The 27040-nt window shown below is 28.4% G+C and overlaps 3 protein-coding genes across 11 annotated transcripts; all 3 read left to right on the forward strand.

Moving 5' to 3' along the window:
• Window positions 1-4227, forward strand: LOC112736448 (serine carboxypeptidase-like). 2 transcript variants are annotated; one of them, XM_025785909.3, is made up of 9 exons: window positions 1-406; window positions 1383-1554; window positions 1717-1836; window positions 1918-2061; window positions 2154-2304; window positions 2584-2672; window positions 2769-3027; window positions 3492-3625; window positions 3706-4227. In XM_025785909.3, exons 1-9 carry the CDS (start codon window positions 33-35, stop codon window positions 3826-3828), a joined length of 1566 nt encoding a protein of 521 aa, XP_025641694.1. In that variant the 5' UTR covers window positions 1-32; the 3' UTR covers window positions 3829-4227. The 2 variants fall into 2 exon arrangements, with proteins under 2 accessions (XP_025641694.1, XP_025641695.1); XM_025785910.3 differs by lacking the exons at window positions 2154-2304; window positions 2584-2672.
• Window positions 4228-5682: 1455 nt separating this feature from the next.
• Window positions 5683-9466, forward strand: LOC112736151 (serine carboxypeptidase-like 48). Its single transcript, XM_025785488.2, has 6 exons — window positions 5683-6062; window positions 7125-7299; window positions 8046-8309; window positions 8396-8546; window positions 8648-8736; window positions 9158-9466. Exons 1-6 carry the CDS (start codon window positions 5734-5736, stop codon window positions 9464-9466), a joined length of 1317 nt encoding a protein of 438 aa, XP_025641273.1. The 5' UTR covers window positions 5683-5733.
• Window positions 9467-12365: 2899 nt separating this feature from the next.
• Window positions 12366-15507, forward strand: LOC112736449 (uncharacterized). 8 transcript variants are annotated; one of them, XM_025785913.2, is made up of 10 exons: window positions 12366-12497; window positions 12587-12694; window positions 13175-13241; window positions 13846-13911; window positions 14069-14162; window positions 14278-14388; window positions 14539-14639; window positions 14779-14853; window positions 14932-15024; window positions 15111-15507. In XM_025785913.2, exons 2-10 carry the CDS (start codon window positions 12681-12683, stop codon window positions 15402-15404), a joined length of 915 nt encoding a protein of 304 aa, XP_025641698.1. In that variant the 5' UTR covers window positions 12366-12497; window positions 12587-12680; the 3' UTR covers window positions 15405-15507. The 8 variants fall into 8 exon arrangements, with proteins under 8 accessions (XP_025641698.1, XP_025641700.1, XP_072069121.1 ...); XM_025785911.2 differs by having other exon boundaries at window positions 12383-12497; window positions 14494-14639; XM_072213018.1 differs by having other exon boundaries at window positions 12405-12497; window positions 12613-12694.
• The last annotated feature ends 11533 nt before the right edge of the window (window positions 15508-27040 follow it).

Below are 27040 nucleotides of genomic sequence, written 5' to 3' on the forward strand. Positions count from 1 at the left end.
TATCCCCACACAATTTCTACAAAGCAAGAAACATGGCATCACCATCACCAACCCTCACCAAAATAATCTCTCACCCATTTTTCTTCTTTCTCTTCTTCTTTTCATGTTCTACTATTCTATCCTATGCAATAAGAACTTCTTCATCACCATCATCATCCATCAATAGTAATGATCTTCATCATCTCTCTCGAGCAGAGAGGCTCATAAGAAGCCTTAATCTGTTTCCAACAAAGCCAGTTAACATCATAGGAGGAGGAGGAAGTGGTGACGACGATGTGTTCGTGCCTGGAAAGATTGTTGAGAAGAACTTCTCATTTCTTTCTCTTTCTAATTCTGATCATCCTTCTATTCATGATCTTGGTCACCATGCTGGATATTATTCTCTTGTTCACACCAAAGCTGCAAGGTATATTCAATTTATTTTAATTTCGATGCACTCTTAATGTAAAACAATTTTAGACGTATGTACGTAATATATATATCAGTAAAAATAATTATTTTTTATATTAATTGTATAAATAGTCATCTATGATTGAACGATGTTATAAAATATTTTAGATTATCAGTGTATTAAAATTAAACTCATAATAAATATAGAAAAAACCTTTAGGTATAATTACTAGCTGCTGCCATCTCCAAGTACTCTAGTTTACTGTTTAGTAGCGGTTATAACCGCCACAAAAAATTTTGCGGCAAAATACAATTTAGTAGCGGTTATTCCAGCGGTTACTATTAACCGCTACTAATCGTTTAGCCGCACGCTATCTTCTAGCGAATTTACAACCGCTGCTATCTCTTCTGTAGTGGTTAAAAACCGCTGCTAACCACCTAAATAATCGCTACTATCTGCCAGTTCTCTTGTAACGAGAATAATTGTGATCATCATTTTACTTTTGATATATATTAGGTTTTAGAAGTGTGTTCACATAAAGAGGATATATATTTTGGTTAAATTAAAAAGGCTCATCTAACATAGTTGACTACTATTTCATATCAATTACTATTTATATATAAGGGTCATGTATGTGATGAATTAAAGTAATAATATGTCACAACTAAGAAAATTGTTTACGCTATGATGATTAAGGTCAAACAATAATTGTTACTATACATCACCCTTTTTATTCTTTTTGCACAATTATAGACATATAGATGTTATATTAGCTGTTCCTGGAATCATCATCATCATGTGGGTTTTATATATTTTCTAATGAATTATATAATTTTGGAAGCCACTACTACCTAAAGTGACAAATTAAAACATTGTCCTACACGTAAAGTGTTTGTGGATGCGTCATGTACAAGGTTATCTAGGGTCACCATTAATTAATATTTTTAATAAAATTAAAAAAATGATTGTATTTGTATGATTTTTTTTGTAGGATGTTCTATTTTTTCTTTGAATCTCGGAACAATAAGGATGACCCAGTTGTGATATGGTTGACTGGAGGACCAGGGTGTAGCAGTGAACTTGCATTGTTCTATGAAAATGGTCCGTTCACAATTACTCGTAACTACCTCTCACTTCTATGGAATGATTATGGTTGGGACAAGGTACTAATAATAACCTAATATTATGCTTCATTTTCATAAATGTAAAAGTCATAGAAAACTTTAGTTAAATCAAAGCCGTTACACCAACTATGTTTACTTATTGTTGGAATAATTTCATTTCGTTAAGTAATTAAAGTTAAATATATAATATTATATTTTCAGGCATCAAATATTCTATTTGTTGACCAACCCACTGGGACAGGTTTTAGTTACAGTTCTGATGACTCTGACATTCGCCATGATGAGAATGGTGTTAGCAATGATTTGTACGATTTCTTGCAGGTAATAATTCTTCAAAATTAATAATCTATATTTATTATTTTTAATAACTACATAAAATATTTAATTTGTTCTTTTTACTAGGCATTTTTCAAAGAGCACTCGGAGTTTGTGAATAATGATTTCTATATCACTGGAGAATCATATGCTGGACATTACATTCCAGCTTTTGCATCTCGAGTTCATCAAGGAAACAAAAATCAGGAAGGAATTCATATAAATTTAAAGGTCTTCATTTTTTATTTATTTATTTATTGTCACGGTTCTATTGTTTGATTTAATTTGATCCTATAGGTGGTAACATATATAATTAATTACAGGGTATTGCTATTGGTAATGGATTAACTAATCCTGGAATCCAATACAGAGCATACACTGATTATGCATTACACAATAAATTAATTACAAAAGATGATCATCAAACTATCAATAAGTTGGTCCCACCGTGTGAACAAGCCATTCAAACTTGCGGTATTATTAATTATTTCATGCATATTATTATGTAAATTCGGTGGAAACTCATGTGCAGTCGACTTCACGTAAAGTTGATACCTGAGAGCCATTAGATGATTTGACTAAATTTTCATCTAACCGTTCTCGGATATCAATTTTACGTGAAATCGACTGCACCTGAATTTTTTCCTGTAAATTATTTTTTTTTATAATAGAGTGACATGCATCAAGCCATCAACATTAAATTAGGTTTAGTTTGTTTAATATTAACACACTATTATGTGTTGAATTTTGTAGCCAAGGAAGGTGAAAAAGCCTGTGTAACAGCCAAGGGTAAATGTGAAAGTATATTTGATAGCATCTTATCAATTACCGGAAATATTAACGTACGAAACAAAAAAATATAATATTTATGAGTTTAAATTTGATACACTGACTATATAAGAGATTATATCTTATTATGATATATGTTTGGATTGCAGTACTATGACATCCGAAAAAAATGCTACGGGGAAATGTGCTATGATTTTTCGGACATGGAGAGATTTTTGAGAGAAGGAAAAGTGAGGGAAGCTTTAGGTGTTGGGAAGTTGGAGTTTGTTTCATGTAGTAGGAGAGTGTATGATGCTATGAATGGGGATTGGATGAAGAATTTGGAAGTTGATATTCCAAATCTTCTTGAAGATGGTATTAGATTGCTTGTGTATGCTGGTGAAAAAGATCTCATTTGCAATTGGCTTGGTAAGGCCCTTTGGAATTTATTTTTTTTTTTTTATCAATTTTTGTATCAACATGAAGATATTTAATATTAGGTAGAAACTCAAGTGCAGTCGACTTCAGGTGAAATTGATATTTAAAACTCGTTAGATGATTTGACTGATTTGACTAAATTTTCATCTAACAGCTCTCAGATATCAATTTCACATGAAGTCGATTTCATCTGAGTTTTTACCATATCAACATATTTCGTCTTTATTAATTAATAGTTCAAATTTAAAAGAACAAACTAGTAATCAGGTTAACTATATTTTTGTAAAATTATAAAAAATAAAAATTCAAAATATGCTAATTTATTTGGTACTTCTAATATCAGGTTATTTTTTAAAGTGTTATACTTTCTAAACCCTAAACCTAAAATTCGATTTTGATTAATACTCAGTTTTAGATATTTACGAGTCACTTTTTTTTTTCTTTTCATTGGACAGGGAATTCAAGGTGGGTTCATGCCATGAAATGGTCAGGTCAAGAACAATTTAGAGCATCTCCTACAATCCAATTTGTGGTCAACGGTTCACATGCCGGTTCACTAAAAAGCTATGGCCCACTTGCTTTCCTTAAGGTTTGTGTTTAGGGCTGTATTAATAATTAATTACTTGAGTGTTGGTTAATTAAATTCATGACTAACAAGTTTAATAACAGGTAAATGAAGCAGGGCACATGGTGCCAATGGATCAACCAGAAGCTGCACTTGAAATGATCACAAGATGGATGAAAGGGATATTAACTGTCACAACCCAAACTCACTATGCCTCACATAATTAAAAATATATTTTATTTTTATATAAATAATAATAATAATATCAATTTATAATAGGAATATATAGGATTACGAAATTTAAGCTTGGAGTAGTAGATAGTTACTTGGTTCCAGCCTTTTTATTATTTTTGACTATGAGTGCTAGGAGGCCAGTAATTTTTGTGTTTTGTAACCATCAATTAGTCATTAATAATCTTTTTAATGGTGTGAGATTATATCTAATGGTGAGAGATTACTCACTTTTTTTTTATGGTTAAGTGCTGACCACAAAACACAAAAGTTACTATCCCCTAGACTTTTCCATTTTTCACGTAGCATTTGAGCATTATTTAAATCAAGAATGTGAACACATAATTGAAGTGTCCTGTCGCTTATTTATATACGCAATGCTTCTATTTTCTAAATTTTTTTTAGTTACTCTTCTAATATCATTACGAGGAATTAGAAAAAGGTGAAAATTCAGGTGAAGTCAACTTCACGTGAAGTTGATATCTGAGAGTCGTTAGATAAAAATTTAGTTAAATCAGTCAAATCATCTAATGACTCTCAGGTATTAACTTCACGTAAAATCGATTACACTTGAGTTTTCACCTTAGAAAAAATGCCTCACTCTTGGTTATTAAAGAGATGATACTATCATAATTCGCAAGTATCTGATAATTTTTTTGCCATTTTTTCATTATTTTCATTGGTGGTAATATCTATTTTAAAAATAAAAACATAAACAATAATTAACCAAACAGGCTTAACACATTTTGGCCCAAAAGAAAAATGATTAACACCTTGCTCCGACCCAAAAAAATAACTCTGAGTAGGATCTTGTAATTTCCTTTTCTGTGCTTCCACCAAATTTTATCAACAAAAAAAAGTCAATACCAATAATAAGACAAAAATGGTAGTTGTTCTTTAACTTTTAGTCTTTAGTTAGATTATTAAAATAGAATAAATTTATGGATCAATTCGATTACATATTCAAATGGACAATCAGATCCATTTAAAATTTATTGAATAAATATATATAAGAATAATGTCAGATATAGTTAATAAAATTCAATATTTTTTATTAATAAATAACCAAAATCTCTTAATTATGTTGTTGACAAATTATTTTCCACGAGAAAATTTACTAGGAAGTTAACTAAAAATATCTAACCATCCATACATGATTCTTTGCTAAATTTGTGTAATAGAGGTTGGGTCAAATTAAATGAGATGCATGCACTATTTTGACCATTAATGAAATATCAGATTATTTATTAAAAATTTAATTTTGATGTTTATACGTATATTTAATTATATAATATCACATTAATAAAAATAACTATTTTTTATATTAATTGTGTAAATAGTTATCCAAAAAAATAGATATAATTGTATGATTATTTTATATTGTTAATACATCAAAATTAAACTCTATTTATTAATATCATCAAACTAGTATCATTTTCGAGATATCATTCCAGTTTGGTAGATGGAATACCAAATAAAATACTTATTTTTATAAATTTTATATATTCATCAATAATATATCAAAATGGTTAATTATTTTTTGTGTATACAAAATATGATTGATACTTTGATAGTATGCATATCCATACAATTATTAATTCAGTTTATGAATTAAAAGTCTAGTAAACAAATTGTTTTCATCTGTTAAAATGTTTACAAATTAGTCAAAAACTAGTTATTATATTCGATGATGGATATCTTAGCTTGTTTATAAACAAAAATAATAACAATAAAAATAAACTAACATGTTAATTTAGATAATAATGTAAAGCTTTTATTATATAAAAATTATATCTAGAAAATCAACACTATATATAGCAGCTAATTTCAGAAGCGAGCAATGCTATAAATTTAGAACAATTGCAATACATCCATTTTCCAATTTCTACAAATTAATTAAAATGGCATCAAAAAGGTCTCTCATCACTCTTTGTTTGTTCTTGTTCTACTTATCATTAACATTTTGTTTGTGTTATGGAACAAGAACATTGTCCCCATTATCATCATCCACAAATGATGTTCTTCTTAGGATGCCCCCAGCAGAAAGGCTGATAAGAAGCTTCAATCTGTTTCCAAGAAAATCAGTAAACATAAGAAGAGGAAGTAGTGATGATGTGTTTGTCCCTGGAAAATTAGTGGAGAAGAAGTTCTCATTTCTTGCTGATTCTTCTGTTCAAGAATTAGGTCATCATGCCGGCTATTATTCTCTCCCTCGTACCAAAGCCGCAAGGTACCTGTCATCAAATCACTCATCTCAAAAATGGATCGAATTTATATTTTTTTGGTCATACGAAATTTTTTTTATATTATATTATAAAATTATTTATTTTATAAAAAATATTTGTAAGGCGTAAGTAGTTAAATTTATAATAAAAAATATTATTTGTATACTAAAATCAATTCATCGTATATTTGTGTATAAGCACATTTATTATTTAACTCATTTTTTATGTTAAAAATATTATTTATACATCAAAATCAGTTCATCGTATATATAAATACATGTGTTGTTTAATTTATTTTTTAATGTGCATTTTATATTTTACATGTATTTTATACTAATAACTAATTTTGATTACTAATTTTAGTATGCACTTAACGTAGTTAAATTTGTAAGGCTGTGTTTGGAAAGAAAATTGAAACTAAGCAAAGAGACAAAGACTGAGAGAAAGATATTAAATTAAGTCTTTGTATTGTGTTTGGTATAAAATATATTTGATTGAATTATGTCTAGTATTATGTATCATGTTTGATTTAAGATAAATATAAAAGTTGAAGAGTAGATGTAGAATTTGAAAAGTTAAATGAGAATATTTTTAAAAAGAAATATCATTTAAATTTCAATTTCCAGTCTCATAAATTTTAATTTTTGAGATCATTTTTAAAGATATTGAAGGGACTAAAATTTTATATCACAGGACTAAAATTTTAGTTTCAATTTTTAACTATAAAATACAATATCAAATTCTAGTCTCCAATCTCAGTTTCAATATCTAAAAACAAGCACTAGAATCAAGTGTACTAATCTATCACTATCAAATATTGTTTTTATTTCTCTGTGATGTGTGTGTATTGAGAATAATTGCAACTAGATTCTATATTTTGATGCAAAAACGATTGAAGTTGTTAGAAATAGACGCAATTTCCACTATATATATGCACTAACGAAGACTACCACTAATGTGGGAAGAATAATTATATCATATTATCATGGCATGCCCTTTTTATTCTCCTTTACATACAATTAGATTTAATTTGACTGGTTATATATACACTACTTTATGATTTGTAGGATGTTCTATTTTTTCTTTGAATCTCGGAACAATAATAGCAAAGATGCCCCAGTTGTGATATGGTTGACTGGAGGACCAGGATGTGGCAGTGAACTTGCATTGTTCTATGAGAATGGTCCTTTCAAAATTACTAGTAACATGTCTCTTCTATGGAATGACTATGGTTGGGACAAGGTATGTAACAATTTCATAATAAACAAATGGTCAAATTAATTTTTGAAAATCATTCGTTCTTTAAATTAGTCTATACATTTTTTTTTAATTAAATTCATTTTTAAAAATTTTAAATTAGTCAGATTAGTCTTTTCGTTAATTTGCTAATTTTTTTTAAAAGATAAATTTAATTAAAAAAATTATTTGAAAACTAATTTAAAGAATGAATAATCTTTTAAGAACTAATTTAACTTTGTACTTGTTTCATAATCTATGCTTCTACATAATACAAATAAAAAAGTAGGGTTTGTGGTCGAATATCTCAACTAAATATAAAAAAAAAAAAATTTAAATACATGAGATGGTCAATTTTGGTTAAATTAAACCTAAAAAATAATTGTTGCAAGAAGTCAAATTCAGAATTTTAAGTTACGATAATTACGTGTGTTTTTTATTGAACTATAATTATAAGTTTATAACTTTAAATTAATTAATAAAAATACGGTTTGAGAGATTAAAATATCTGGCAAAATGATGAGTAATAAAAATACTATAATAATAATGTATGTGATTAAGCGAAAACTTATCTGCAGTTAATTTTATGTGAAATTAATAATTTAGAATGTTAGATCACAATTTAGTCAAACCTGTCAAATCATATAACAACTCTCAACTATTAATTTCACATAAAAAAATTAACTGCAATGAAGTATTTTGATGGTGTGATTAACTCCTCTAATTGGCATAATAAGGATTAATTTTTGTAGGTTTCAAACCTTATATATGTTGATCAACCAACTGGGACAGGATTCAGCTACAGTTCTGATGAGTCAGACCTTCGGCATGATGAAACGGGTGTTAGCAACGATCTTTACGATTTTTTACAGGCATTTTTCAAAGAGCATCCTCAGTTTGTTAAGAATGATTTTTATATTACCGGAGAATCATATGCTGGACACTATATTCCAGCTCTTGCATCTCGAATTCATCAAGCTAACAAACAAAAACAAGCAATTCTTATAAATCTAAAGGTCTTATTATTATTATTATTATCCCTTAATTATATCATAGTTATGTGTGTTCTCCCTTTATTATATTAATCCTACAAATTTTACAGGGTTTTGCAATTGGCAATGGATTAACCAATCCTGGGATTCAATATGCAGCATATACGGATTTTGCATTATCCAATAAATTAATTACAAAGAGTGATTACAACAACATCAACTCCAAGCTCCAAGGATGTGAACAAGAAATAAAAAACTGCGGTATTATATAATTAGGACCAATCTACACTGTTTTATTTATTATTTTTTGGGTTACATATATAATTATTGACATTAAATATAGTGACTCTCTTGGTTTGTAGCAACTGAAGGTGGAGACCAGTGTGCCGCCGCTAAAGCCACATGCGACCAAATATTCCAAAGTATCCTTAGCGCTGCTGGCAACGTTAATGTAAGAAACAAAACTAGAACATGTATATTTTGGACCCTACACTTTCAGTGAAATTGCAAATTGGTCCCTACACTTTAAAAGTTTGTAATTGGATCCATAAAAAGAATTAAAATTTATAATTTAGTCCCCGCCGGTCAAAAAATGTTGATTTAACAGAATATTCTCAAAATATGTTGAGAATATTTTGTTAAAATAGAGAATATATTGAGAATATTCTATTAAATCAAGTAATTTTTAAACGACAAAAACTAAATTACAAATTTTAATTATCTTTAGGGACCCAATTACAAACTTTTAAAGTATGGGGACTAATTTACAATTTCACTGAAAATGTAAAGACCAACTGTGTAATTTAACCTTACTTATATTATTAACAAATTATTTATGATGCATGATGCGTTTGCTTGTGGTATTATTGCAGTACTATGACATTAGAAAAAAATGTGAAGGAGCTTTGTGCTATGACTTCTCAAACGTGGATACACTCTTAAACGAGAAGTCAGTGAAGAAGGCTTTAGGAGTGGATGATGATTTGGACTATGTTTCATGCAGTGATGAAGTGTATTTTGCTATGGTTAATGACTTCATGGTCAATTTGGAAGTGCCTATTCCACCTCTTCTTGAAGATGGGATTAGGTTTCTTGCCTATGCTGGTGAAGAAGATCTCATTTGCAATTGGCTAGGTAATACACACTACTGCTTCCATTCCTCAAGTGATTTAATAATATAGCCGCTGTCATTTCATCTTAGCATGTCATTAATAGTTTTTTGACAAAATTAAGATCAAGGACTAATATAAATTATGAAAAAAAACTAAATTAAATCAAAATTTTAGATATTAAATTGTGAACGTGAGTATAACTTTAGAATTAATCTAAATATTAATTTTGTATAAAAATTATTATCGAATATTGACAAAAAAAAAGTTGACTTTTCGATTAAAATGTTTTGGGTAAAGTATATTTTTTGTCTTTGAAGTTTTACAAAAGTTTCAAAAATACCTATAAATTTTATTTTGTTTCAATTTTGTCCCAAAAGTTTTCGATTTGCATCAAATATACTCATGACGGCTAATTTTTCAAAAAATTTAAGATCAATTCAACAACAATCATAAGAAAATCAATAAAAAACAAGCAAAAAAAAAAAAAAAAAAAAAAAAAAAAAAAAAAAAAAAAAAAAAAAAAAAAAAAAAAAAAAAAAAAAAAAATTAAAGATCAATAATCAACATATATAACAAAATAAATATTCATGAAATAGAGAAGCAACCCTCAATATAAAGCAATTTATCAAGCCATATTCACTTTCTTAAAGGTATGTATGTCTTTTTAATAATAATATCTCAATAAATTTTAGATATCTAATTTTCAAGACTTTTAGAGTTGTTAATGTTTTAATTTGTTTATGCTATATTAAACAGATATATAAAGCTGGACACTTGGTTCCTATGGATCAACCAGAAGCCGCACTTGATATGCTCACAAGATGGATGCAAGCCAAATTAAATTAAGTGATGTCCCTCGTCACAAAATCAATTTAAATCAAAATAAATTTATAAAGGATTATCTCTTGTATGTTAGAAATATATAGCAGCGATATTAGACTATTTAGAGGAGATTACTGAAGGTTTATGTATTTTCTAAATTTATTTAGTGTTAATATTTTAAGAGTTTAGATATATAAATAATAATTTTTATGATGTAATAGTTTTATAAATTTAGTTGTTATTATTATAATTTTTATATCACTTTAGTATAAGTATTATAAATTAATAATTAAATAATATTATTTTTTTATAATATTTTAGTGTTAATTAATAAAATTATTTTTAGTATATATTTTTTATTTTTTGCATTCAGGGAAATAACCGCAAAAAAGAGAAACCCAATAAGAAATTAAGGATTTGAAAATTGAGAATTCATGCAATTAAATTGAATAGCCTTAATGGAACATTCTAATCATAACAAAAAAAATCGTTAAAAATTCTCAATCTTTTATTATTATTTTTTTCTTTTTTCGATAAATAAAAGCTCAAATCCAATGCAAAGAGGGCAAGCAAAGTACATCAGTGTCAATGACCGAGTTGCCAAAAAATATGAGTATTAGTACACCATTTTTTTTTTATTGAAATTATTACCTTCCATTATGAAAAAGTTATATAACTATCTCAGTCTAAAGATTAATTTTGTTCAGATTTTCTTCAACAAAAACTAAAATTTATTAACTTACACTAATATAACATAAGAGTATTATGACCACTTATATATATTTGGTGTCTTCGGTACGACGATAAATTTATACGTATCAGTACAATAAAAATATAGACAAATTAAAATACGACATGTGAATTATGTTTTCCATATCAATAATTAATTTTTCTTTTTTTAAATACATATCATATTAATTATTTTACTAAATCACCCTTATACTTTAATAAAAATAATTTTGATTCTGTTTTTCTAAGTGTTAAAACATAAAACATTTTTAAAACAGAATCAAAATCAATTCATTTGATGCTAAATTTTTGGAAAGACTAAAAATTTCATTGGATCATGGTGGCAAGTAAGCTCAGCTAAAATTGAAAGCACATCGGAGAATCAAATGAAAGAGGGAAAGAGAATCACTTGGGAATCGTTGGGGCAGAAGGCGAAGCATTGATGCACAAGCGAAGAAGAGTAGGACCTACAGGAAGCCTTGAATTGATTCAATGACTAAGTCGAGATCAGGGAAGGAAGGACAATGGCAGAGTCCGACGAGGAAGGGAGAGAGTGAGAAACTGAGGATAGACTGTTGCTGTCCGGTAGAGATTAGGGATGGGGTTGTTCTTTATCAGTAAATTGGTATACAAAGAAGAAGAACAATTTTTCAGATATATTTTTCTTTTTGATACGAAGGGGTAGGAGAGATTAGATTAGGGTTTATGATCAACAAAGCAATATTTTAATGTATATGAATAATGAAATGTATTTTGGTTTTGATTTTTAAATTGATTCATATTTAAAATTATAAAACTAAAGTTAATTGAATTTTGATTAAATTAAAGAATTAGGGTTGTTTTCGTCCAATACAAAAAAAAGGATATTTAAGTTTTTTATAAAAATTAAACAAAATTTATTTTTTATTTTTATTAAAGTATAAGGGTGATTTAATAAAATAATTGATATGATATGTATTTAGAAAAAGAAAAATTAATTATTGACGTGGAAAACCTAATCTACATGTTGTGTTTTAATTTGTCCATATTTTTATTATACTAATATGTATAAATTTATTGTCGTATCGAAGTAAACACTATATATTTTGGTTGAACAGTTATAGTTGAAATTATAGTTATTCCAGTCAATTTAGTTGATATATATTTTGGTTGAACAGTTGTAGTTGAAATTATAGTTATTCCAGTCAATTTAGTTGAGTAACAAACAATAAATTCATTCGTTTATTTAAATAAGTATTTTCTGTTCAAGTATCCTTAACTGGAATTTAGATTTGTGATCCAATAATTCTTTACCTGTCGAGTTGGATATTTAAAAAACTAAAAAATAGTTACGGTATTGTTTTTTCTCCCTTCTATTTTGGGCCGCAGGCCCATACAAAAAAAAACTTTTAGTGATATAATTATAATTAATTAATTATACATAATAATACTTTTAATGCAAAAGGAGTTGAGAAGAAAAGATTGATAGAGGAATGAAGTGGCAGAGTTTTGAATCAAACACTATCATTATTTCGAACCACTCTTTCATTCTCACTCTCATTTCTTCAATGTTGTTGCTTCCCCCTTCTAACAGTGTTCCTTTTTACCATGTTTTTCATAAATTTCTGCTTTTTTTTAATTATTGTTATTATTTTTCAGCGGTTAAGAGCAATATATGAACTCAGGTTGGAGATAGAGCCTCTGGATTTGTCTTTCGCATCTGGGATTTTTTCATTTAGCAGACTCTGATCTTATGGCACTTGACAGGTATCTTTCTTAAACTCAAGTCTTAACCTTATATAATCTAAAGGGTTGTGTTGCCCATTTTATTGATAGGACCTGTCAATTCTTCTGTTCTATATGATGTTTCTGTGATTTCACTTTGGTTGAACACTACCTGTTTGTTTTATTGTCTGGATAAAGATTTGAAGTTATTTATGTTATTTGGTTGTTTTTCTTTGATTAGCATGTCATATTGAGCTTTGACTTCCTCTTCTTATGATGGATGATAGCACAAATTGCTATTAAGTAGTGGTATTTGTTGAAATTTGTATTCTTTTGAATCATTCTGTGCCTGCCAGCCAGCAGTGTTCTTTTCTGATTTTTTCCCCCTCCTAAGGAAAATCATATGGTGATGCCTGTCAATACATATGTTGTAATATCACTTTAGTTTTACTGTTTTATGTCATTATTGGTTATGTGCTTTGGAATAGATGTGTGTCATACCGCTTGTGTTTGTTCGAACAGGTTAAATTCTCCAACCACATTTGAAATGCCACTGGAGGTTTTGGGCCATGAATTGCAGTTTACTCAGGTATATTTATCTTTTTCAAGTATACCTTCTATAACTATCCCATTTTGTTGAGTGGAAGGTACTTTGAAGAAGGTGTTCTTTATGGAACTGGTGAACAGAACCTGCATTATATATATATTAAATAGTCTTAATGCAGGTAGATTAATAACAGTTAACACCTTTGTTCGTTTAGTACATTGAAGTTACATTTTCCTTTAAGCCGAGCGAGGTTTGCCTTAGTTGATATGATTTATGTCAGGCAAGCTGAAATTTTGTACAAGTGAAAACCTTCTTGAGTAGTATGATTGGTGTAGAAGAGGCTCATATTGTTGCCCTAGTGACTCTATGATTCTGCTCGATAAGTAGGTACTGTCGAGATCCTTGGAAACGATTAGATATATACAATGCTATAGAGAAGAGTCCCCTTGGAAAATTTGCAAGTCATGATTGATAATTTTTCATGAGCTTAGAATTTTTATATTTTTTACTTCGGGATGTTCTCTTGTTTCTTCTTTAGCTTCTAGGATTTGAATTCATTATTCGATTATTTACCCCCCGAAGTTTCCCTTTTTCTTTTTCCTCTTTATCTATAAGATATTTGACAATGCCAATTTTGTTTTGTCAGGATCCCAATTCAAAGCACCTAGGAACAACAGTGTGGGATTCATCACTTGTTTTTGCCAAATTTCTTGTAAGTTGTTGATATTGCATTTTAATGAACTGTCCTGTCATAAATATAATTTAGTTTTAGAATCTAAACATGGTTTTAATGAACTTATTTAGATATTGCATCTAATTTCCCTCACCTTCTAATATCTTAAGGTGTATCTTTATTTTATTTTTTTCAGGAACGGAATTGCAGAAAGGGAAGGTTTTCTCCAGCTAAACTTAAAGGAAAACGTGTAATTGAACTTGGAGCTGGCTGTGGTGTTTCTGGTTTTGGTAATGTTACAAATGATTTTTAATGTTTGGTTAGCCTATTAATTAACTCGTCCTATATGGACTTCCTTATTGAAATCAATCCAGCTTTTCTTACTTACAATGGATCCTTTTGCAGGCATGGCTTTGCTGGGGTGTGATGTTATAGTGACAGACCAAAAAGAGGTTTTGCCATTATTGCAGAGAAACGTCGAACGTAATATTTCAAGAGTCATGCAGAAGAACCCTGGTGTGATTTGAAACGCTTCGGCTGTTTTGATTCCCTGATATCTACGATTTGAATACATGTTTGCATCATGTTGTTGCTCTTACATTTGGTGATTCTATTCTATAGATTTGAATGGTGATAATTCCTTACAAGCAAATATATTTTTTCTAGAGTCATTTGGTTCTATCAAGGTTGCCGAACTTCAGTGGGGAGATGAGAGCCACATTAAGGCTGTTGATCCTCCATTTGACTATATTATCGGCACCGACGTAGTAAGTTGGTACACAAATTCTACAAACTACATGCTGTAAATACTACTTCTTCATTAAGAAATTATTAATTATCATTTGAATGTTATTCTGCATCAGCTAAATACTATGCTAACTTTTTGCTTCTTAAATTCTATTGAAGGTCTATGTAGAGCATCTGTTGGAACCTCTGTTGCAGACAATACTTGCTTTATCTGGACCTAGGACTACAATCTTGGTATGTCATTCAACTTTTCTAAAATTTGTCATTCTAATTCACCAATTTCCCCCTTTAATTTTGACGTTCTCCATGAAGTTGGGCCATGAGATCCGTTCCACCTGTGTCCATGAAAAGATGCTTGAGATGTGGAAACAAAACTTTGATGTGAAGAATGTTCCAAAATCTAAAGTATGCTACTATATATATCTCTTTGATTATTGAAGGCGAGTTTGGTTAACTATATGAAGTTGTACTCAAGTCTTCAATTTATGCAGATGGATGAAACATATCAACATCCAAGTATTCAGCTCTTCATTATGGGATTCAAGAATTCAGCTGAGTCCACCGGGAACTCAGGTCAGGCAGCTGCCGAAAAAGTTGACGATCAAACTGGCGTGGAAGGTAAAAGTGGTGAGGAAAATTTGGCAATGGAACCATCATCTAGTGTTGAAAAAATTGTTGAGGATCATGAGAAAGCAGCAACCGGAACTAAAAAGCTTAGTGAGTGGGAAGCAAGAAGGTATGGATCAATGGCTGCAAGGATTCTGAAAGATGTAAAGATATCCTGATTTTGAGAGCTCATAGAAACGAGTTTAATTTTAATACATTGCCAATGTAAAACGTGTTGATGTTGTAAGTTTATACGAATTAAATCTTTTTTTTTTATTGGTCTCCCACGGTGTTCCTCAACCTGACAGGCCAAGAACTAATTCGCCGCGGTACTGATCTCCATTTAAAGGTTTGCTGCTGACCAATGAGTTGCTGCATGCACAAGACGGGATTTGAACCCCCTGACACTTGCTTAAACGGACTAGTGAGCTAACCATTAAAACAACCCAACTTAGTTTAGTTTACGAATTAAATCTTTAATGAAATGCCATAGTGGTCATTTCATTTGCCTAGGCTTCAAATGGTGTTAACCTTAACCCACTTTTGGGCTTTATTGGGCCTATAGTGGACTTCTCCCAACAAAGCCTAAAGCCCATATCTTTGGAACTGTGCTGCTTTGACTTAAAAAAAAAAACTCTCAATCAGACCTCATCATTCATGACATAAATCATCTCATTTTCAACAAATTGTGGAAAAGAATAAAAGTCAAACTGATGATTTGACATTTTAAGGCACAGAAATAGAGTACGCCATTGATAATTTATTTTGATTATTATGGAATTAAATATGACAACTAAATTAATTAAGTTAGGTATCTCATTTAGTAGTACAAAAATGAATAAAAGATAGCATTATTATACTTTTTTCCCCAATGGAATATTGTCACTTCACAAAATTAACGTGAGAGAGTAGACTACATATAAAAATAGATATACAAATGGTAGCTTAAGAATCAAGGAAAAAGACCATGAAAATAATTGCAGTGTCAACACCATTGCTTTGACTCCTATGTGTGTGTTTGTTAGCTGAGGGTTCGTTAAATTTTGTACCACTCACCAAACGAGTTGATAGAGTTTCAAATTCAAAGTTTGCAAACCAATCTCTCACCAAACTCATCAAACAAATGGAAATTTCTAATTTCTTCTATTCCAGTTAGTAGTAACTATATTATTTTAGTCTCTCATACTAAATAACAAGTAGGTGATTATTAGGTCAATAATAATGATATAGTAATTAATGCATGAAGTTGAAAATGAATTAATAAGCTTAGTAGTTTTCAATTTGTTATTTGCTTGAAGTGACTGATTGATTTTCATTTTCCCCTACCTATGCCTCTGGCTGCTATGTGTATAGCCACTTAGAGAACTTTGCATTCACGTGTGAGTTTGTCACCATGGACCCTCTGCCACTCTTTCTCATGGAACCTTATTATTCTTATGGATACGATAATATTAATATTAATAATAGTAAAAATAACTTCATATTTTAAAAGAAAAATACAAAATTACTAACCAAAAAAAATTTGAATTCTAACTCTTAAAAGTATATCAATTAGAAAAACATATGTTAACATGACCGGTTAGAGTGAGATATACTTTTTTTTCTTAATTCAAGAGTTAAATTATAATTTATCTTTATGAAATATTATAAACTCTGCTAGAAAACCAACTAGAAGCGCAACTAACTAGAGTTTCGAATTTCAAAATTAGAAATAAAAAGGAGTTCATTGAGTTGGCTTATATTGTAGTTAATCCTCTATGTTTTTTCATATGTTTGAATAAGATTGTCTTTAATAAAACAATACATATGATTTACTAAAACAATAATAAAAATAAATGGATTATTCTAAGAATAAATTAGATTTTTTTTATATATCTCTATTTCTTTGCTCGTTAATATAATTAATTAATTACACACAAAAATAAAAAAATTGACATTTTTCTTCCTTGATAACATATTTTAGAGTGTCCTAAATAATGTCAAAGTTTGAAATTAAAGGCTGAACAATGAAAGAAACAATTTTAAATTAAACATGTATTTAAAAAAAAAAACCCTAAAATAAGAAACATTATGCACATTTTTGTTGTCATTGGATTAACAGGGATATGTCTCTGTCTGGCGAATCTCAGTTTAGTTAGGACCTCTTTGACTTTTTCTCTCTTTTCCTTTCCTCTTCAACCTATTTCACTTTCGCAATTCACTCATCTTCTCTAATTTCTTTCCCAATTTACCCCTCAACTCTTTGTGAATATTACATAATAGGAACCCTTAGCTCTAGGTTCTAGATAACACAACCTTCAAGTTTTTCACCTTGCAATAATTCAAGTTTGGCTAATTAATTAATTAGTATACTGTTCTGTGGGAATTATTCATTTCATTATGATCAATTTGACCATAATCTGATCTCAGTATATCGTGAAGAACTTGTCATCATAAAACTACGGCTATACCACTAATGGTATATATAATTTATAAAGCTGTATAAGAAAAGGAGATCGACACTACAATTAATTATTATGATGAACACAATAAGATTGATTCATGCTATTATTAATTCGTTTTTAAGCAGTATAATATTATTTAATAAACCAATTTAGATTGGTCAAATTTTTATATAAAGTAATTTGTTATCCAATAGCCAATTTTTAAAATGAATCTCAAATTAATTTTAAATTTGATCTCTCAATTTGAAAGTATAGTAAGAAAAAAATAATTAGATATTGTTATGAGTAGACAAATTATTAAAAAGTATCCAATTTAGATTAAAAAAAGTAAAATGAAATTATGTAATTTCTTCTATTTTAAAATTAAATTTTATTGGATGGTCCTCAATGTTTTTGGCTAATAAATGTAATTAATACTTGCATATTTTCTTAAAAAATAAGTGAAGAGCATAATTCTCTCCTATAAATGATTTACAAATCGAATATAAGATGAGTTTTATATTATCCCTTTCTTGTGATGAAACCTTTTAATACTGAAAATGTTTTTTTATGATAGAGGTAAATATTAAATCGGTATTTAAAAGATTCTGACGCTGACAAAATGGTACCTAACTTTTGTTATTGATAAAATGGTCCCTAAAAAATTTTAAAATTTGACAAATGTGTCCCCGAGCTCGTCGAAACAAATCTCCGGCAAGCACAATACTGACATAGCCACTACGTTTTGATGACATGGCAAAAATCCTCCCCAATCCTAATCCTTCCCCCTCTACAACACACTCCCCCCTTCTCTTTCCTGAAAGCACTCTCCCCCTCCCTAACCCTAATCCCCCCTCCCCGATCCAAAATCCTCCTTCTGAATCCTAATCCCCTTCCCTTGTCCCTTTGAACCATAATCCCTTTTTCCAATGCACTGTCTTACACTCTCAATTCACTCTCCCCAAAAAAAAGAGCTCAACCTTCTCAATCTTACAGAGCCAGTGTCGCCAACACCGCACAGTCGCCGTCTCGTCGTCGGATCTTCTGCGTCTACCAGCGTTGTCTGTCTCCTTTGACACGGCGCGGTCGCCTTCAACCTTTACTGTTGTGCTTCGCGGTGGCTCGTTTCCCTCCTTGTGGTCGAACATAAAAACAGACACACATAGCAGTAGCGCCTCACTCATCAGCCTCGTTTCGTCACCTCTGCTCGCTGTTTATTGCTAGTTGCCGCTTGTATCTGTGTTTCATCTTGGCTCCGTCGTGCCGTGCTTCCTCTGATCTGTCTCTAGTATTCTTCTTCTGGCCTTGTCTAAATCTACTTCTTGCTTCGGTAGTGTATGTATTAAGCTTTATTTTATTTTATTTTGATTATTGTATATGAATTTGTTTCTTGTCTCTTGTTTATGGCCTTGTCTAAATCTGCCTCCTCTACTTTTTGAATTGTAAATTAATATAAAAATTTAGGATGATTCATGATTGAAAAAGTGAGAGAGTGTGATGGAAAAGGGAGATCTTTTGCTGAATTAGAGTTTAAGAAGATTTTTAGGTTTAGGGCAACTCAGGAATGAGAGGGTTGGAGAAGAGGGGTTAGGGTTCAGAGGGGGAAGGAAGTTGGGATTAGGGTTGGGGGATTTTGGATTTTTCAAGATGGCCTGAGTAATTAATTAAAAATTCTACCTTAGATTTTTCAGTGACCACCTCATCATCTTTTTCATCGGAAATGTGTTTTGGTGAGTTCGAGGACACGCTTGTCAAAATTTAAAATCTTTTAGGGACTATTTTGTCAATAACAAAAGTCAAGTACCATTTTATCAACGCCAGAATCTTTCGAGTACTGATTTAGTATTTACCTCTTTATGATAATATAAATGTAAAATTTATTTGCCAATGAACTATAACTTAAATAGTATAGTCTCCTCATACTCACCTGGAGGTCGCGAGTTTGAATTTTATTCTTAACTATAGAAAAAAAATATAAAATTTATTTGTTTTAAAATTTTTACCTACAACTATCTAATTTAAAATAATTTAATCTACACAAAAAATAATACCATATTATTAGTGCATGATAAAAAGTTAATGGTTATTATTATAATACATGCGTGTATATCATGGTTTCCATGGTGGCTATTGAAAAAGAAGTGTCTTGAAAGAAAAGATATATATAAGTTATAAATAACGACCTTCAATTCCAGGATTCATTTTTCATTCCCCCTTGTTTCAGACATGAACGCAACTTCATTATGTGTCGTCGGCAATGCAAATTTGACCTTGAAAACCTTCAATGTTGTTCATGCACTATTTAAGAGGCTTCCAGACACCAATACTTCAACATCAACGCTTGCCCACCTACATAATACTTATACCACTCGAAAATTATTAAAGATATAATCATTTATATTATTATTATTTTTATCAACTTAAATTTTTAAAATGAGTAATTTTATAATATTATATTATAACTTAAGGTAAATAAAAAATAATAATACTTATATAAAATTTAAATAAATCCAAATAAAACTATTACTTAAAAAATAATATTAAAAATATAATCATTCATATTGTATATTTCTATAATTTAAATTTTTTGAATGAGTGCTTTTATAACATGCATTGTTTAATTTCCTTTATTGTCGAGAGTTGTTTGCTCGCTATATATACTGTGTTTATATCATTCCTTGTCTTTTTATTAAAAATTGCTATTTACACATTAAAAAAAAATTATAGTTATTAAATTAATTATTATATATATATATATTATTTTATTTATTTTTAATATATATTTATATTTTAATATATATTTTGTATAAATAATTAATTTATAATATTTTATAAAAATATTATATATATATACTAAAATTAATTATTATATTTTTATTATATATTATTTAATTTATTTTTAATATATATTTTATATTTTAATATTATTTTATATTAATATAGTTGATTTTAATGTATATACAGTGTACCTTAAAAATTGGAGAAGTTAATCTTTGTAAATGTTTCAATAACGACAAGCTACAGTAAATTTATTGGCATTATATGTTGACCAAAACATTAAAATAATAAGTGTACTAATTAATAATAATCTTGGCTTTATACATGATTCATTCTATAGATAGACTATATATACCATTTTCATTAATAAATAATAATTATTATAATAATGTGAAAAACAGAGAAGCTTGATTTGTTGTTGTAGAGTGAATTACGGAGGTGACTATGACACTTGCCCTTTTTTTTTGGGTTTACACCAGGGTATCCATCAGGCCGGAAGCCCAATGACTAATCCCTCGGGTACTGCAGAGGCACACAAAGTGGGCGACCCTCCCAAGCAAGCAAGCTCCATTCCCATCCTCCAGTGAGTATCGAACCCGGGAGAGATGGTTAAGGGACACAGACCCTCATCCATCTGTGCCAACTTGCGTTGGTTGACACTTGCCCTTTTAATTAATTACATGTTGCAAAATCAGTGTGTCATAGTCTTTCTTAATTTAATCGGCGGGGAAGATGGCCTATTATGTTTTCCAATTCGAAGAACAAGATAAATATATATATATATATAAATAGATTTTTTTTTCAAAGAAACTGTTTGAAATATGAGAAGAAAAAGTCCTCATTGTTTCTTTTTTTTTTTTTTTACCAAAAATAGGAGACTCGAACCCGCAACTTTTTAATTGAGTATGAAGAGATTACGTTATTTGAACTATAAGTCATTGACTAAAGTTTTTTTTTTTTACCAAATATAGGAGACTCGAACCCGATTAATTATCCGATTTATACCGTTGATATTAATTAATTAATTCAGTAATTTTCCTTATTAACTTGACATTCTTTTGTAAAAAATGCCTATCATTATGAGTGATTTTCTACTCATTATTAGAACAATTAAAAATAATAATGTGGATGCATGAATGGTCGAGTAAATTTGTTTATATATTTTCAAGTAATGTTAGATTAATGTAATAATATCTTCATATTGTTTGTTTAGTCAGCTTTTTGTCACTATTATGTTATCATGCATTATTCAAAGTAGACTGAAAAAACCTAGGTGGATGTGCATGCTATCATATCAATGAAGTTAAAAATAGAATTTAATTTTGATTTATTAATATTATATAAAAAATTATATAATCATTTATTAATGAAATTTGTATATTTAAACAAATTTTAAATAATAAATTTGTAAATTAATTACTTTATCTGATATAATAATAAACGATTAAATAATTGCATATAATAAATGATTAGATGACTTCATAATTTTTTTTTTTTACTTTATGAATAAATATGTCAAAATTAAATTTCTAAAGCTTTATTGGCCCATATCCTGTCACCAGATTTTGAAATGGTTGTCACTACTTTATAGAGCATTACTGAAGTCCTATCTTGGAATAATATTTTTGATCCACAAGCAATAGATTTAGTCCGATCCAGTTCATATATAGCCCCTAAACTTCCATGGACATACCTCTATATCTGCCTATATATTTTTTTTTCATGAATTAATTATCATATTATTATTATATGTATTTATTATATATATACTGTCCTTTCTACAATTTCAGATTGGAAAGCAGCAGAAAATCAATGAGTACGTTTATGTAGTCTTCTCTGCATGCATTCATTTTTTATGAGTTATTATTAATATTATTTTATGTGAAATATTATAGATTAAATTACACAGTTGATCCCTACACTTTTAGTGAAATTGTAAATTAGTTCCTAAACTTTAAAAGTTTGTAATTGAGTTCCTAAAGAGAATTAAAATTTGTAATTTAGTCCTTGCCAGTCAAAAAGTGTTGATTTAACAGAGTATTATCAGAATATACTGAGAATATTCTGTTAAAATAGAAAATATGCTGAGAATATTCTGTTAAATCAAATACTTTTTGAACGACGGAGACTAAATTGTAAATTTTAATTCTGTTTAAGGATCCAATTATAAACTTTTAAAGTGTAGGGACCAATTTGCAATTTCACTAAAAGTGTAGAGACTAACTGTATAATTTAACTAATATTATATATATTATTAAATAAATTGTGAATTATTTAATTATCAAATTCAGGATTAATTAAAAAAAAAGGGAATAAATGATATTGGGTGGATGCAAGCAAAGCAACATGGATTGACTTTGTGTATAGGTTGATTATAATCTAGGTGATGAAGAAGATTATAATTAATTAATTTTGTAATAAAGTGGAAAGTTTCATGTGATATTGGAGATAAATAATGATTGCGTTATAATTGTTATTGTGGTCAACGATTATTATTAGTATTAGTATTACTGTAAACAAGCACTATGCACAGTGATGAATAATACCCATAAAGTTAGAACAAAATGCAGGCATTATATGAACCTAAACTAATAATCACAAAAAGAAGATAGATCCAACACATTAGTAAAAAAAATATATATTTTATTATATAATATAATATAATATAATATATAGCATATCTTGCTAGATCCCTGCCTGCCAACCAAGATGTTTTCTTAATATTTAAAAAATAATTTTTACTTTGTGACAGCCACTACCACTTTTTCTCTAGGCTACATTCATTGATTTTATGTTAATCAGTTAATCAATTAACAAATTGGGTCATGTATGATGTAATAACCCACCAAAATTATACAAGAAAGTATATCAACATAACTATTTGAGATAATTTATTAATTAATTATTATTACGAATAATCTTCTTTTTCTAAGAAACCTTTCATTTTGAGATTTTAGCACCGACTTTGTTTATATATATATAATAAACAAACTAGGTGGATGCGAAAGTAGGGCTGACAATAGGTAAGGTAGGATAGGGTTTGGATCCTACCTTAACTATATCCGCAGGTTGAAAATTTTATTAAAACTCTACCTTACCTTATTCATGGGTTGAGAATCTCTCAATCCTAACCCTACTCGCACCCTAAAATTCTAAACCCTATCCTACCCTATTCTACTTGTAGAAATATCAAAATTTTTTAAAGTAAATATAAAATTCAATCATTTCGAATTTTATATATATTAATAACATAAAAATAAAAAATTAATGCTTTAAATTACTAAATTAGCTAATTAGTTTTAGTGGTTATTCATTTATTGTAAGTCATTACATAAGGGAGGTTGTGATTTCAACTCTCACTTCTTTCATTATATACCTAATTTTTTTAAAATATGTATTATATATAAAGTGCGAGTATGATAGGATAGGGTATACTCTAAATCCGTACCCTAATAGAATAGAGTACACCCTAAACCCGTATCTTACCCTATCCGGAGGTATACCCGAACCATACCAGCCCTATGTGAAAGGAAGACTTATTGTTTTATATTATTTAGGAACAAAATATCTTTTATTATATTAAACGGGAAAATAAATTATTACTATATTTTGCCAAGCAAGATCGATGTTGTTCCTTAGTAGGAATGTTAGAATGTGGCAGGACCAGTCTGTGAAAAAATGTTTTGCCTATTTTTCACACAATACTAGTACTGGTTAATGACAATAATAATGGCTCTAATATATAGGTATGAATATTCATTATTCACTATATATGCATGATTTCTCTTCACCCATTGCGTTCATTGGTCACTCCCCAGATGAAATCTATGTCCAAACAATCTCATTCATAGGGGTAGGGTCCCATCTTAGTATGAAACGTTATCATCATCATCATCATCATCATGATGCATATATATATTATAGTTGACCATGTGATGATATATATAATCTCCAATTGCACCAATATTTATTAGTGATCACCAAATAATACAAATAAGAATGCATTAACAAAGATTACTATTACTCATTTTGGCAATTAGTTTATTATTTAATTTAGTTCTGTAAATTATTATCTTCCCAAGAAGTTTAATTAAGTTACACCTATGTTACGCTTTCCTTCTTTTATGAATTCATGCGTAGACTAATAATGTATTTAATAATTAGATAAGGTACACATCAAATTAAAATTAAAATTATACATGATACTAAAATCAATCATCATAATAAAATATATATTAAAATATAAATATATATTAAAAATAATTAAATTATATATATATTTATACATAAATATATTAGTAACTGATTTTAAAATTCTAATATACGAATAGCTTTAAGTTGCTTTCATTGAATTATATTGTCCACTATCGAATTATAATAATATAAAATATTTTCATGTGAGAACTTGATTTGAATTTGCATTCTTCAGGGATTCTAAAAATTAATAAAGCATGCATGCAAAATCATTTTCTTGAGATTTGATTTTTCATTCTCATATATATTGAGATGTGAAAATTAATTATGAAATACTATTTCAACCAACTCTTTAATAAAATTCTAATTTTGCAGTTATTTTAACAAAAAATTATTTGTTGAAACAATTTAAAGTGTCATCACACCAATAATTCAAGAGTCATTTTATTTGGTTTAAGGATCAATGTGGGAATTCAAAGAACCAAATAGAGCATGGAAAAAAAAATGACCAGGTGAATCAAAATTACTGGATAATAATAAAATAATTAAGGCCAAGATATGGATATGGATATGGATAATGATTTGGTGATGAAATTAAATAAGATTGAATAATATTTTTTACTTAATTGTTCACACCTTATATTTCAATCTCATTTGTATGTCTTTTGCAAAAAATACAAAATGACTTTTTACTTTATAGCTAAGTGTCAATGCATAATATGTGTTCAATATTAAATAATAATATATATTGTTGTTATTAGTTAAATAGAAGGAAGATAATGGTGATTTTGGTCCTGTGTTTGGAAAGTGTCACAATTCTGGTAGCTGTAGCCATCATTTCAGTAGCCCTGTGTTCCTTTCTGTTTGACAAACATTGGATCCTTTATCTCCCAGATGACCAACAAGGACAAATTATTATTATTATTATTATTATAAAAATATTTTTATATAAAAATAATAATTAAGAACCGTTAAAAATTTTGATATATTTAACTAAATTACTTAATATAACATCTTAACTATTATATTTGCATAAAAACATCTTTATGTAAGTAGATATTTATATTGTATAAGAATTACTATTTATGTTTTTTTAGGGTAAAGTATTTTTTTGTATTTGAATTTTGTTAAAAATTTTAAAAATATCTTTAAATTTTATTTTGTTTTAATTTTGTATCAAAATTTTTTATTTGCAACAAAAATATTTTTAACAGTTAAATTTTTAAAAAATTTAGAACTAATTCAATAATAATGCATGATAACTATGTTTGATTTGCGTGTGTTAATGAAAGTTGTTCTTATAAAATATTGCTGAATTGATCATAATTTTTTTTTTGAAAAATTAGCTATTAATCTATTATGGATAAATTTGATGCAAATTAAAAATTTTGAGAACAAAATTGAAAGAAAATAAAATTTAAAAATATTTTAAAAAATTTTAACAAATTTAATAGACAAAAAATATACTTTATCTTTTAATTAATAAAATACAAACTTAGTGACATGATTAACCTAGCTAAAAAGTTTCTAATTCAAGAAATTTCAAAAAAGAAGGGACTAAGTGAGGTTTTATATGGCGTAGCCAATTCTCAACCGTTGAAGGTTAGAATTTAGAAAGTTCTTTCTGACCTAGGGTACCCTCTTTACATTGTTATATTATTTATTTATAGCGAAAAATAATCAAATATGAATTTTATTATATTGTACGTATTATAATAATTCATATTCCAAATATTATATTAATTTTAGTATAACTCTATTTCAAATAAAGTTAGATCCTATATAACAATAATAGCTAATATAACAATAATAATAATAATAATTAATTGAATTATTCGAATAGTCAGAATATTCATATATGTTTAAATAAATATTATATCTTCATATCGGCTGATTTTTTTTATATGAAAAAAATATTGGTGTTTTTTTTTTTAAATGGAATTATTTAGTGTAATTACAGATGTGTGAATTTTGTAGGAGAAAAATCAACACGTGAGAGACGTGTTGTAACACGTGGGGCGTGCTGGATACGTGGCAGTATCCTGGCCAACACGTGAGGAGCGTATTGGACACGTGCAGCCTTTTGTTGCAACACGTAGAGGGCGTGTTGAATGATTTCTACAATATTGTAATACACTTCAAATATCAATATTCAATCAAAACACAATCTCTATTTCCATATTAAAAATAATTTATGTCTTCATATGTAATTAGTAATAGACTTTTAAATAAAATTATGATTAATGAATTATCAATCATTAACATTTCTGAACAGGAGATATCATAAAAAACTGAAAAAAAATATAATAATTATATAATGTCCTGTCATTGGGTTTATTTGACTTGTGTATATGAGTGAGTCTTAAAATGATATAAGAAAATAATATAATATTTTTGTTAAAAGTGTCCAAAACACACAT

Source organism: Arachis hypogaea, chromosome 13, assembly GCF_003086295.3.
Source record: "Arachis hypogaea cultivar Tifrunner chromosome 13, arahy.Tifrunner.gnm2.J5K5, whole genome shotgun sequence".
Lineage (NCBI taxonomy): Eukaryota > Viridiplantae > Streptophyta > Magnoliopsida > Fabales > Fabaceae > Arachis > Arachis hypogaea.